Below are 14,940 nucleotides of genomic sequence, written 5' to 3' on the forward strand. Positions count from 1 at the left end.
TTTATGTTGTCTTCAGGCACTGTACTGCCACCAGTTCGGTTGCTTGTTGTTACTGGCTCTGACCATGCTGCTTGTGTTATGTAATCTTGATCCTGTGTTTAGATCCTGCCTTGATCTTGTGTCTCTCCTGATCATGCAGAACTAAGTTCCCATATTATTCTTAAGGTCAGGTGGAAACAAATCTGTGCTTGAGAAGTTTCGCCTTATGAGAGAACCTTCATTCTCTTTCCATGAGACATCTATGGTTTAATTAATCTAATACTTCCTGAGAAGGAGAGAAATCTATGGGCACTAATTCACAGTGCACTTCTTAGAAACAGTAGCTAGGTAATGGTTGGTAATAGTTTTACACAGAGGAAACAAGAGGCCAAGAGTTTAAATAACATGGGTGCATTTAGAATCCTCCAGTTGGTGGTTCATGCAAGATCACACTTCTCCAAAGAAACATGGACATAAAATCTAAATAATCTTAATTTTCTTATATGAATGTAGAATCTTACTTCATACGTATATTTTGCAAAGTGATTATTCTGGACAGAATTAACCTCTGTGCATTTGCATCTCTATATAGTGTCACTTGCAGATGTATACCTTGAATACAATCTTGCTAAAAATTCTCACCTATCTGTTCCTCCTCAGTAAAGCCCATAATTGTCATGGCTTCCAAGGTCTCCTGGAACATCTCATCATCTTGTTGAGCAGGAATAGGCACGTGGCCATTAGATAGAAAGGTATAATTGCCGAAGCCTTCCAGCAACAGATCACCTAAAAAGCAACAAAGACAAGCTTTACTTAAGTGCATCAATTTAATGCTCTTGGTTCATGAATTCTCCCGATGAACAACAGGAAAAAAACCAGTGTTTTCACCAAAGGAAGACTCTGCTTGTATGAGGAGTTTAGGGTTTTATGGTGCACAAATATTTTCAAAATAACTCTTCATTTAGCAAGCTTGATTGTGTTAAGTTTCCAGTTTTCATTAGTAACTGGGGAATGTCTCTGCCCCTCAGTGGAATTTTGCACCCTACGGACTCAAATCTGAGCCATTCTTCCCAAAAGTCTTTTATTTAACGCCATGTGTAACCTACTCAGAATTACATCTCTCCCTGTGGGGATTCATCTCAGGTAATACTAAGAATGGAACCAGGTAACAACCATAGTGGGCCAGACCAAAAGACCCTTCAGCCCTATACTGTGGCCAACAACAGATTCTTAGGTAAGAGCATAAAAACCAGGGAAAATACAGAGTTATCCATTGCTTTATACATTCTTTGGCAACCAGTGATTTGATTTAGGTAAAGATGTCATATTTGAACCATATATGATGTTCCAATATCTAATGTTCCATGTCTAATCCTTTTTTTTTGTATCTACTTACACTTTTCACCTTCTCAACGTTCTGAAGCTATGGGTTTCACAGTGTAATAATGTGCTGTGGGAAAGACATTCTCTTAATTTATTTTACAACCACAAGCCAATATTTTTATTGGGAACCCCAATTTCTTTCATGTAAAAAATGAGTAATTCTTCCCTGTTCATCTTCTCGATATCATTCAAGATGGGATCTGAATGGGTTTACATGTCCTGTAAATTGAAACATCCTGTAAACTGCAAACAACCTGGCTCAAACAGGTGGAAATAAATTGAAGCTTTCTTATAATTCACCTGAGAGAATTATTTTCTATAGCTAAAGATCTGTTCATTTATAGAAAGGATTGAATGACATACAATTAAAGAAGTTAAGATAAATTACTTAAGTAAGCCATTGCTCAGACTGTTCAATGAGATCTAAGAATCATTAGCAAGTAACTTACTTCTCATTTGTTCAGAAGCTCCAGCAATCAAATAGTAAAAGATATGAAACGTTCGCTCATCTTTAGCCTGACGAATAGCACGGGATTTTTCGAGCAAATCTGTTTGTCAAGTGTGTTAAAAAAAATCAGTAACATATTTCAGTCCTTCCTTAATTGTGCCATCAGCCTCAGAACCATCAATAGCATTGTTGGAATATTTGCCACGAGCTTGTCTACCATGAACATGCGTCTAATTCTGTGGCAGGAGCCCTCGTATTGGTAACATTCTCACCACAATGAGTAGATCAATTTCCTACCTCTTATTGTATGGTAAATGCTGGTAATCATGATAATAAGCACTACGATAGACATAAATGCTTCTGAAATCAGATATATAAAAATAGTATTCACGATATAATTCACACCACTTTTAAAATGAGGTACCAATATAAACTGTTCAACAAAAGGTGGGGCTGCTAGAAAAAAGCTCTTGAGGCCAGTATTGTAGGTATAAAAGCAATAAAAGCAAATTTTATTTATGGTCCATTTTTGTGACTCTAAACTACTAAAAATGAAGTTGGCAATAGTGTAAGTATTTCACTATCAGTCAGTGATTCACTTTTTAAAAGCTATAGTGCTATAGATAAAACTTCAGTTAAGACCAAAAAAATTAAAACCTGATTTTTTCTAAAGATCACTTGTCAAAATAAGAGCAGAAAGATAAACTGTTTGTTGTTTGATGCTACACCCAAGAGATATGGTCCTTCTTCATAGCTGCATCTTTTTTTCTCATTTATTGGAGCAAGCAGCTCTTTCTCTATGCTCATCTGAGTATAGAGAAGCAGCACTGAGGAATCTAGCTACATATTAATTTGTTCATTAAAACACACTATCTCATAAACATAACCAAGGGAAGAGGCAACAGTACTTGGCAAGCAAAGTCAGGCTGAGCTGAATTTCTCTGATATGTCTGTACTTTCTTCCTGAAAATATACATTGAGGTTATTGATATATAGCTCACTGCTCTGTGTGTGTCATTTGAAACAGCAGGGCAGTATTTAGCATCCAGAGCAGTCAAGTTCTCTGGAGATACCTAGCACTTGATGCTATCTGGGGCATCAGCACCAGCAAAATATTTGCTTCACTTCAGTTGAGTGAGTTTCCAGAACATGTAATTTCTGAGCATGGCAGTTTAATAAAATATGCAGAGATCAAGTCAATTCCAGGATAAATTGTCCCTTGGTTTGACAAAGGGAGAGGAACTGTAAGGACCCTAAGACAGCTCTTTTGGCCGCACCAGCTTCTTTGGCTTTTCCTGTCTCTTTTGTCTTTACTAATATAAAATCTTTAGAGGGGTGGAAGGGAAAGGTGTATTACTTTTATTAAAATGACCCCTCAATCTCCCAGACATGAACTAGAAAGCTATCATACTAAGTATCGTATAGACTTCTCCCTTAACAGGTTATTCTCAATACTTTTTCTTGGAATGCCTCTATCCCAGTACAACATTTATGACCTTTGCTACACCTAAACAGCAGGGGACATGCAGCCACAGGCTTGATCATTCAGTCTGCAAGGCTCAGGACCCTTCTCTTACAGAAAGCAGGGTGCACAGGGCTGAGGGTGAGACCGTACTGAGCATCTGGACTTCATCCCAACGTATGGTCAGGACCAGGACAAAGTGCCAAACCTGGACTTGAACTGGGAAGCACTTTCCAAGTTCCTGGGTAAACTGTAGTGATCATACCAAGCATTCAGTGTTTTTTCAAAGTGCCTGACAGCACCAGTAAGAAACAGTAAAGTTTCAAAACTTTTTATGCAGCTGGAAATGTAGACCACAGGGAACTGGAGTGACCCATGCAGGATCACACTGATACGAAATAAAATGACCGCATAGCTCTCAATATCACATGCAATCTTAATCACAAAACAATCTTTTCCCATTATCTTATTATTGGGACTCTGCTTTTAAAAACCCCTGCCGTTGCCTTAGGTATGGTGCTTCCATTTTCTGAAGCTGTATATGGGGAATAGCACACTTTCCTATAGCTGAGAAAACAGACCTGAAAATGTAAACATGAGAGTAAGACAAACTGAAAAGCTGGTATCAGCATAAATGGAGCCACTTCCCTCCATCTTTGTTTATACCAGCCTCAGCAATATTTGCCTTTCTTAGACATGCAATGGAGCTTGTTTATCTTACTTCCTTCTGCTCACCCTAGTTAGCTTCCAGTGCAGCTCACTGAAAAGGATACAAGTCTCTATGTTTGCTCCGACAATGTAGCCTGTCACATCAAAGTTGATGCGGATGAATTTGCCCTGTGAATGAAAAGAAGATCTAGATTGGGCTGTTCTTTCAGGTTATGCCAGGTTTTCCAACATTAGTATTTAGCCTGTTTAAAAAGACATGTACATCGTCCTCTTAACAATAACATGCTTGATTCCCTCCTGCTGGGGCAACCCGTGGAAAAGCCTGAAAGGAAGTGAACTTCTCTGATATTCCCTCTGCAGAGATTTGAACCTCTGCTAAGGTTCATCTGTATGGATCCCTGAACTTTGCAGGGAGAGAGCAGAGGTGGGAGAGGAGGGTCTGCAAGGAAAACAAGCATTTGCCAGCACTCCCAGGAAAAAGTGTCATCAAATAGTGACAGCCCTCAGCCCACATCATTCTAACTTGAATCCGTATGACTGTTCTTTCTTTCTCTCCAGTAGTTTTTAGTTTACTATATTAACCTCTCTTGCTAAATAACAGCCACACCTAATGAGATATATGCTCAACATATATCTCATGTGGTGCAAAGAAAAAGAAAGTATAGATTTTGTTTGCAAATATTCTGAAGGTGGGTATGTCCTGGAGCAGGAACTGACTCTGGAAGGCCACACATAGACTGCTAAATTGTGAGATGACAATGGTATTGTCAAGTTTGAGCTTGATCTTTAATTTTCTATAAGGCCAAATTCCTATTTCAGAGAGGAATTCTATACTGTTTTTAAGGGATTCATTTTAAGATGCTCTTTAGAGAGAAGCACTGATGAGGGCCACTCTCATCATGTTTTAAAACACGTCATGTTTTAAAAGATGCCGTACCTCCCCCCTATATAGACCCAACTGGATTTCTCCTACTTACGAATCTGGAGGAGTTGTCATTCTTCACTGTTTTGGCATTTCCAAAAGCTTCAAGAATAGGGTTTGCCTGTAGAAGCTGTTTTTCCAGCTCACCCTAAAATTCATTCAGACACAGTTAACCCTAAACTTCATAATTACTTAATTTAAACCAACAAATGTTCACTGGAGAAAAATGTGAAAGACAATTTAAGCCTCCAACTTTTTTTTGCTGAATACTGCACTTCATGTGGATTTGTTTTCATTCTCTGTTAATCTTTGTGTTTATATATTTGTGCAGTTGACTGCTATCCTGTATACATGACCCTTTTCCAGCCCTGTTGCCTGTGACAGATCAAAGTCTATTAATCTGTTTAACATCATGACTGGCCTTTCTTAAAAAAAAGGGTCATTCAATGTCAAATATATTTTTTTTCCAGTTTAATATAATTTTTAGAAGGGATATTCTTAAAGGAACCTCTAGCATGTCTTTTTCAAGTTAGTTTATTGAAATCCTTTGCTAGCAAATGACGATGTAATTAGAATAACTTGCCGAGAATCATTTTAATGTAATGCAGCACAAAGCTACAAAGCAGATTTCATCAAGTCTATTAATAATGATCCATGCAAGGCTATTTAGGTTAAATATGGAAATGCATTGATTTATTTCAAACTAGGATAATGAATTCTCATGCAAACACACAAACTTCATATTATATTGTTAATTGTGATTGGTAATTGCTAATGAAACAAATCATGCAATGAAACAAGCATGCATTTAATACTCCTATTTCTAAACAAATCAATGAAGTTGAAAAAATCCTTTCCTTATGAATACAGCTTTTTTGAACTTTTCATTCAGCTCTATCCTATGAGGTCACTCACTTTCACGTTTGCTTCTTTTCATCCTATTCTTTGAGTACTACTCTGCAATAACATGCATTATTTCAAATAACTCACCCTGAAAAGGAAAAAGTCCTTGATAGATAATAGGATATCATTTAAATAATTTTAATTAGAAAATAAGGCAATATTTAGGTTGAATCTAGGGGAAATAATTTGGAAAATGAAAGTGGTTCCCAATTAATGTGCAAAACTGGTAACCTTTTTCTGCCATTCCTGAATGTCTTGTAACTTAATGTGGCAATGATGAGAGCTGTCTCAAAAATATCAGTAAAAAGCAACAGATTGTTAACAAATGGCTAAACTTATCTGCATGATCACGAGACGGGAGAATGGGCACCTTCCTGAGAGCATAGATCTTTCAAGAGCTAAGGCATGTATCAAGACTGCATTTTGAAAAAAAGAAAAGAAAAAACCCACCAAAAATCCCCCCAAACTTACTACCTAATAGCTGAAGGAAGAGGGAAGGAAGATTTCCAAACAAGCTAATACAGGAGTCCTAGAATAAGTCATGAATTCTGAAAAGTCCGTGAAGTTTCTCTGTACTGAGAAACTCTTTCCAGTTACACTCTGTAGACTTAAAAACTCCACTGTAAGCATAGGGTGTTGCTGAAATCAGATGGTGACGACTAAAATAGAGCCTTGTCTGCTAAACTGAGACAGATACCACCTGCTTCTAGTGAGAACTGAACTGTGCCATAAACTTGGAGTATAAAACTGTGGCTCCAAATTGCTAGCATGGTAAGCAGCTCTAAGTCCACTGAACTCCACTGAGTTGCCTATGCCAGCAATGAATTAGTTTTTTTGCAGAGAGCTTGTCAAATGAAGTACTAAATTAACTAAGGGGCAACACATTGCCCTTTGTCATAGCCGAAGTCTGAGAGGCAGCAGTCAGAATGGGGTAAAAAAGCCCCCATTAAAAAAAAAAATCCCATTTGCCTGACACAGAAACAGAAAGAATATGCCAGCAAACCTGCCTGTATTCCCAAAGCATTGGTATGCTGGTATGGCACACCACAGCACAGGAGGGCCTATGAGGGCCTGCAAGAAACTGGCCTAACAAACACACCTGCAGACACACGCTGCAGTGGGAATTGCTCTGTTACACATCATAGCAGCAAGCTAAGAACATGCTAACTTTTGTGGATGTGAACAATTCTCAACAGTTACATGAAAAGGTAAAATTGAAAGCAATATCAAATGGAAAGCATGCAGCCAACCAAATCAATCAAACGCTGTGAGGTTTAGGAATTATTTCACAACAGTCCTAAAAAGTTCAACCTGAAGCACAGAAAGCATTTGGGTATTTTCATTCAGAAATCACATTGCTCCATTTCAGGCTGAGTGGCTCTTTCAGGATCGTGGGAAATGTCATTCAAACTATGGCAATTTGAACACACACATATAGAAGAGAGTGATATTTGAAAGATGACCCTGCCTGTGTCAGACCTCATTCTTTACCATGGAGCCTGACACAGTTAGGGTTGATTTGTGAGAGCATTTGGTGCTATTGTTGCTTTTTATCATATCATACAATATATTTCAACAAAATCTCTCTTAAATTTTCGAGGTGCAACAATAGCATGCAGATCTACACTCAGTGCCTTAAACACACATCAAAGAGTCTAAGTTACTCACGTAAGAAAAAGATGGACCTTGCTGTATTGAATAACGTGGTATAAAACAAGTGTCAGTATCATTTCCATTACACAGACATTTTTATTGTTTTTCCTGTATTAAAATAACCAATACACAGTTTCCGTGCAAATAAACAAGGAATACAAATACAAACAATCTATTGCAGACATACCAAGAGTACAAATACCATTAACATATATAGAGCATTTTAACTGAAGAAAAAAAAAAAAACTTGAAGCAAAGGGATGGGATTTGGATCCAGTCCCAGGTTAGTCTCCCAGGACCAGACAAGGACAGATATTTTTATGGTAAAACCCCAGTTCTTCTCTGGTGCAACGGTGAGGCATTTTGTTATTCATTATTTTTTAATGACTGAAATTGCAGCATCAGTAGTCCCAGTCACTGAATTACTATTTGTCAGCATGTTATAGAACAACTTAGACTTTCTCTCAGCTCCCATCTGGTGGATATTTGCCTTCAGGTCTGTCTCAGGGCCAGTTTGATCCTGAGACTCACCTAATTCCCCAGAGAGGTCAGCAGCAACTGCAGTTACATGCCTGTTAGGAATGGCCTTGAAACTACAAGTTCATTTTCCCCAGCCACTGAGCAGGGACCCAGTAGGAAGAAATAAGTTTTTTGCATAAACATTCAACAAAGGAAAATGATGCCTTTAGTCTTGGACTCTTTCCACTAAATTTAATCGCAGATTTCTAGAAAATACTACCCAAAGGGACATCTACTCCCTCCCCTGCCCCAAAGCAGAATCTGCTGTACATAAACAACAATTATTTATGGTGGAAGAGGCCAGGCTGCACTCTGGGGTCCTCTGTCTGCCGGCATACAGGGTAGGCAAGGGCAGCTCCAAGAGCCAGCACAGGTGTGGTCATGAGATTTTTACTTCATTTCCCACTGCCCTACTAATTACTTATTTTGGACCCAGTCTTGCATTTGGGACACACTGAAATGTCTTCCTGAATTAAGCCTGTTTTGTCATAAAAGTGAATTACTCAAACTTCTGCAAAAAAATGTAGCGACATTTAAAAGGCTGGAAATGACGTAGGACCTGGAGTTGTTATCATTGAAAACAGCAAAGACAGTTGAGAGCCTCAGCCATGCTAATGATCTCCGGGAACTGGGCAGGTATAAGCTCATATTATGGTTCAGAGCAAGGAAATGAACTTTAGTCACTAAGGCAAGACTATTACAAATTTTGGAAGGAACAAAATACTTTTAAAAAAATTGGGCCTGTCAAAATTGTTGTCTCTGACAGAGGAGTAAAAAGAAAAGAGAAGTTTTATACTGGGACTCTGCTAGTTAGAAAACTTGCTTGCTAACAAAGCCAATCAAAACTTTGGAAGTTTAAATGCTGGTATACATTTTTGTGATGCAGTTGGAAAATGTGTTAGTTAAAGGCTTTCCCAAACTTCATAGTTGCCAGGGGCCAAGGGTAAAATAAGGATCCAAGCCCTTGCAGATTTCAAGGGCTTCATGCTAGGATATAAATAGGTGCTATGCATATGGAAAGCTACGAATATTTCTCTTCTAGCGAAGTACATTCTGATTTGATGCCTAAGGGGGTGTCAAAAGTTTTTTTTCCATAAACATAGAGCTGTGACGTAATTATGTACTCTTAGTATGTCGACTCTTTGGCAAGCCACAGATGTTGACTTGCTGTTAGCACAGTCAGCTCAGTACAGTCCTAACAGGCTTGAAGAAGAGTTGAATACGGAAGAGCTCACTTACAGTGATGGTGGTGTCCTTTTTGCCCTTATGTGATGAAGCAACAACAGCCAGGTACTGAATGACCTTTTTGGTATTTTCTGTCTTGCCAGCACCAGATTCACCTCTGAGGGGAAAGAAAGTAACACAAAAGAAGGTAGGTAACTAGTGGGCTCCTTCTGCCATGTGATATATTTAGTGTATAAAAACAGGACTGGAAACTGCCTGGCTCAGTTAGTATTTACCCCAGAACACCATCTCTCTGAATCCACCTGACTTCAGCATGCAAAGAACACATTATCAGAGCTATATCTCTGTCCTGTTAGTATTTTGACTGGACATTGGGCCATTTAAGGCAATTCTAAAACATGATGCATTTTTGAATGGCAGTTCATCTTGCTTTGGCAGCATCTGAACATTTATGAGAAGTGGAGCTGGCAGGGAGTCTGCTTGTGTTTTAAGACCAACAAATACATTAACTATGGTATGGTCCAGCAGTAAGAAAAAACATCAGCAGTAATAAAATAGATTTCTCTTTTGAAACTGTGGCATTAAAGTAGACTAACAGCTTATATCAGTGCTGGAGAATAAGCGAATGATCCTGCCTCATCTGAACTCCATGTTCAAATGCTCCTTGAATTCAGCGGGACCAGAGCTGGGACTGCCTGAGGTGTCCCTGCTAACTGGATAGTAAGGGACATCTTGTGTGGGGAGGTGTCTGACCAGCAGGATCGGCATCCTGGCTGTGCTCCGTGCAGAGTCCCTTGGGTAGCAGGAGGGCAGTGGTAACTTTTCACCTCCTGGAGGACTTCCAGGGTTAAGTTTACTTACAACTCTTAAGCCCTTTCTCAAAGTAAAATACTGGTTTTCAAAGTACAGGTGCAAGGGCCAGATTTACACAGTCTTTTCTCAGAAGAACATTTCCAGTCTACTTTTCCCTCTCTAAGTGCCACATTACATTGTCTCAAGTCTTCTAGATACCTTTGGCTCTGATGATTATATAGACGAAAATGTTTTTATACTGTCCTGTCTCAGCAATCAAAAAGAGCATTGAAGTGGGTGTGGATGTAATAAATAGTTCTTTCAACCGTATCAACTAGTGCTGTGAGGAGGGCTACAGTCTAAATGTAAGCTGGACCTCTTTGTCTTTGGATTTAAACTAAAATGGATTTAAAAATAAAAAGAACAATACATTCAAAAATCCCATGGATATTTGTCAACTCTTTTGAAGCTGAAACTATTTAGCTGGATCCATTGCAGTTCTGCTTCTTTTCCTAATTAGGAAATACAGGAGTTAATTTTCCCTACCAAGGGACCAGTGATAAATGGACGTAAAAAATATGAGTAAGTGCTGGGCAGAACTTTCAAGACGGGCTGACATTGATGTAAACCTTAGGAAACCAGAAACAATTCCTGCCTGAGGTACGACATGATGAGAAGTGTTTCTTCTGGCTTTTAGAGTTTTAACCAGAAATAATTGAGATGAATATATTCCTTTTCACAAGACCTGGGTTAATTTGCACAGTTTAGAGGTTGGATTCGTCTCTGCCTGGGCTTCAGTGCTAAAACATTTCCATGTTTTATTGATAAAAATTAAGTGTCCTGGGAACAATTCCAAACCAAGCACACCAATTTGAAGACATATGCATACAAAGTTTTCAAATAAATCTACCTTACAACTTTGTTTCTTTGGAAAAAAAATAAAACCCCCCCAACATTTCTTCAAACAAACCCCAGGCTTTGAACTATTCCATGTTATTAAAGGTTATTTGTAGGTCATCACTACATGAGTTGCATTTCCTTTCTCCCAGGGCAACAGTGCCCATCATTTGGCTTTCCCCTGAATCCCTGTGAATATTACCATATATGGCATAATTTTACTTGTAATTATCCTACCATACTGTAATGCTTAAGTTACTTAACATTTTGTTCTGTGCTTTCATCCTTAACTCTTTGCTCTTGCACAGGATGAGGGTTTTCCTATTTTCTGCAGATAGACTTTGAGGCTTTAACTTCCTTTTGAAGTGGACAATAAAAAGTTCTTCAACAGGAAACGAAAATGTTTCAACATGAAATGGAAAACTGACAGGATCTCGACAGCTACAAGTAGGAAAAATGACCTCTAAAGTCATTAAGTAATGAAGAATAATGTCCATAGCTGATGGATACATCTAATTTTTCAACACATCAGATCGTTTTTAAGTGCCCATGACAATAGACAGGTATGACAAACAAGAATCCATTAAACAACATTAGTAGCCCTCAAACTCTGAAGGATATATCGCAGCTGTATGACAACATCTAGATTTCATCTCAGTGATAAAATACCACGTGTTTGAAAACTGACTAATGAGGAGGAATGGCTAGATCAGGTTCAATGCCTCTGAACATCAAGAAGCTTACAAGGGAGAAGACCCAGGAGGAGGAGAGCATGTGAATCTCTTAGTTTGCTTCACAGGTGGATGAAATTCCTAGAACTACTGAGCTGCAACAGAATTGGTCATGCTGCTTTTTTTCTCTGCATCTGCCTTGAAGTACCACCATTTCTGGGGTGGCAGAAACAACTTTCATTGTGAGGTGGTATGAGAAATGCCACCTGTTTTAAAATCTACATGCTCTTTTGAGCTCAGTGACTGAATTTTTAAAGATGGATCTTTTTCTTGCAAGCGTCTTTCAGTGGTTTTGGCATGGACCATACACAACGGGGTTCCTCCCAGGAACTCTGCTCCTCTCTTCTGAGTGCCTGTTTTCCTCAGTCTTTACCCCTAAATTATGTTCCAGACTGGGACTTCACCATATAAACGCGGTTACCATTGTCCTAATCATGATCTCTTGGGAGTAGACTGATCATTTGTTTAATTGAAGCATCTCAAATCATTCCTGTTGCCTGCCATACAGAGAGGCAGTGCATTTACTGCCAGTGCTGTTCTTTGCACCCAGCTGAGATGAGCAACACAAAAAAATAGATCAAAATCAGGTCCTGTTGCACAGTTCTGATTAGCCCAATAGCAGTACTTAATCTACTTCCCATACATGTTTTCCTCCTAAGAAACTCCTTGGCTTTCCCAGAGCAAAAGGGTCCACTAGGCTTACAGGCTTGCTCTGTTAAAAACACCATTCTCACATTGTGTGGCATAGTCTAAATTTATTCTTCCCTCATTTCTTGCCAGGCATTGCTTTAGGAACTCAGTATAGGACTTAAAGCACATAAGCTCACATATATAGAACTCAGCTATAATAGAGTTTTTGTACCACATGAGCTACTAAATCCTTTGTGACTCCATTACCTTCACCTTAAATGAAAATTATCGCAGTTAGAATAGGTTTCCAAATTAGGACAAGGTGAGACTAGCAAGTTGGCCCCACTGTTGTGGGGTGAGCCTGTGGTGTAGCTAGGACTCTTGTACGTTTGGGTATAACTGGGAAAAAATCAGTTTAAAAGGTGGGGTTTTTTTGTGGAAAATCTGAAAGCTTTCTATAATAATATTATGATATAAGACTTAGCTTAATTCCACTTTTGGAAACATCTAAAAAGTAACAGCAAAATTTATTTTCAGCATTTGTTTCGGTAAGCAATGAACCACAAAAATTGACCGTTCACACATCTCTTAATCTGGCTATGCTGGCACTGCGGGAAGCCTCTGTGCACAGAGCAGTCAATGAGGTGCTCTAAATCACATTAGGGCTTGGCAGGCTTCATCCTGCAGTATGAGATGTACAAAGATAATGAAAATCTTTGTCCTAGACCAGCTGTACCCCCCTAGAGACCCGGCTCAGAAGCCAGCCCACTGATCATACTAGTTTACTTATAAAAAATTCCCAAAAGAGACTGAGCTGGTTCAGCACCAAGCTCCACCCCAGGTCTAAAGCTACACAAGATATCTGTGTGGGAGAAGGGCCAGGCAGCAACGCTTGCCAGCTCCAGCCTTTGAGATTTAGTGAGCTGGGAAAGAGGAGAGTTTAGCTCTCTCGTGGAGGAGTCTTTTGACTAACGGGACTTTGCAGTTTGGAGGATGTTCTGGATTACTCTGCTTCTTGACACGTGTTGGGGAGAAAACGGGCTGAGGTCCCGTGACCGGGTGAGGCTCTGGAGAGTTTGCCCAAAAAGAGAGAGGGGAGGAAGGGGAAAAGGGCAGGATGGTCACTGCCTCACCCCTTATTTTGTCTGTTACTGCATCGAATCAAGTGGAAATAGCACCCTGCTACCATATGTTTTGATAGAAGCTATTCAAACTAAATGCATGTATGAAAAAAAGTAAAAGGTAATGAGAAACTATTTGATTATAAAATGTTTAACAGGTGTTTGTTTTCACAATCTTCACATTACCCCAAACATTCTGAATTTTGATCGGGCTGTTTTCTCATTCAAGGTGGTTTCTTGTTTAACTGAAGCTTGTGCACAGCCCTTTTAGCCACATCTGCTTTCTAGAAAACAGTATTCTACCCACTCTTTTCAGAAAGTGGCTAAAATATGATAACCCCAAGATCAGACAGGTTTAAGGGGAGATCTTTAAAACATTCATGTGCTTAGCTATGCAAATAAGCACCTGCGGAATTTTTAGTAAAAAACCTTTTGAAAACTCCAGTAGGATCCACTTGTATCTGTAGAAATTGAACAACTTAAAGGCCAGAAGTCTCCTTTGAGGGCTGTTGCCTTTACTGAAATTGGAAGAAGCTTGAAAAGTCACAAGCCTGTTCACTGGCCATTGCTTAGTCCAATTCACGCTTAGTTGCTGATGCACCAAGGTTGCTCAGGTCTCTGAGTAAATGGACAGATTTCTTGGGATTTTTCCTTCAGCAATATCTGATTGCTGATCAACACAGACCAGCACGGTCTTTGCAAGAGTGAATACAGAATATTGCATGGCAAACTCCAGTGTCAAAGAAGAGAGACTCCAGTGGGGGATGCCTAAGCGCAGGCAGGAATTTCCGGGAATCCCAATAGCCAGGCAGAGCAGTGGGGGCTGCCCAGAACAGTACAGGGACCAAAACACAAGGATGGAAAAGTCTTAACTGTCTTAATTTTTAGACACAGAAAACAATAGGATTTCATACCATTAGTGCAGTATTATATATTGTATATTTATTATATATGGTATGGTATGGTATAATAACGCAGCCACAGATATATTAGTTAGTAAGCACAGCCATGGTATAAAGTTTCTTATGTTCCAGAGAGGCAGCTTGTAAATGTGCATGATAGGATGTGCGGTTTTAAAGCTGACTGTAAAGTGGCAGAGAGGAACTGGCAGTGAATGACATGAGAGGATGTTCAGTGATGCTGCCCATGGGAAAGAGCTAACAGCAGAAAGGATGTGTGCACAGAGGAGAGTAGATCAAAGGCAGTATGTGTGTAGTTATTAAGAAAATGTAGAGGAAATAACAAAATCTAGGAGAGATGGGAATTCTGAGGAAGCATTAGAACCCATGAGCATTACAGACAGATGGAGCATTTTAAACATACCACAGTTAATCACACAAAGGTTAGGGATTGGAAAAGAATGCAAACAATACTTAACCACGTGAATGTAGGTTCAATGAGCTGAGGGTGAAGTCCTGAGAATGGGTATATTTATACTCAGAAACATGGAATCACTCCTCGTTCTCAGATCTATGCCCCTGCCCATGCCCCAGCTGCATGTCAGGCGAGTCCCAGGTACTCGGCATCCCACCAGGCCTTTGGTTTCCAGGTGAGCTCTACTAACAATGGAATAACTTTGCAGAAGTAGTACAAAGCACACAGCACGGAGTACTTAAAGCACACAGTTTCTGCTTGCATTTTGCCAC

The 14,940-nt window shown here is 39.4% G+C and overlaps 1 protein-coding gene across 1 annotated transcript in view; it reads right to left on the reverse strand.

Annotated features, from left to right (window-relative positions):
• The window catches only part of MYH11 (myosin, heavy chain 11, smooth muscle), a 64,760-nt gene that overhangs the window by 26,243 nt on the left and 23,577 nt on the right, over window positions 1-14,940 (reverse strand). Inside the window, exons 5-10 of the mRNA XM_009324774.1 lie at window positions 9,178-9,280; window positions 7,435-7,455; window positions 4,919-5,011; window positions 4,046-4,109; window positions 1,812-1,910; window positions 622-765 (exon numbers count right to left, since the gene is read on the reverse strand). Coding sequence (XP_009323049.1) covers window positions 622-765; window positions 1,812-1,910; window positions 4,046-4,109; window positions 4,919-5,011; window positions 7,435-7,455; window positions 9,178-9,280 — 524 coding nt within the window. The remainder of the gene's footprint in view (window positions 1-621; window positions 766-1,811; window positions 1,911-4,045; window positions 4,110-4,918; window positions 5,012-7,434; window positions 7,456-9,177; window positions 9,281-14,940) is intronic.

The sequence above is a fragment of the Pygoscelis adeliae genome, unplaced genomic scaffold (genome assembly GCF_000699105.1).
Source record: "Pygoscelis adeliae isolate BGI_AS28 unplaced genomic scaffold, ASM69910v1 Scaffold85, whole genome shotgun sequence".
NCBI lineage: Eukaryota > Metazoa > Chordata > Aves > Sphenisciformes > Spheniscidae > Pygoscelis > Pygoscelis adeliae.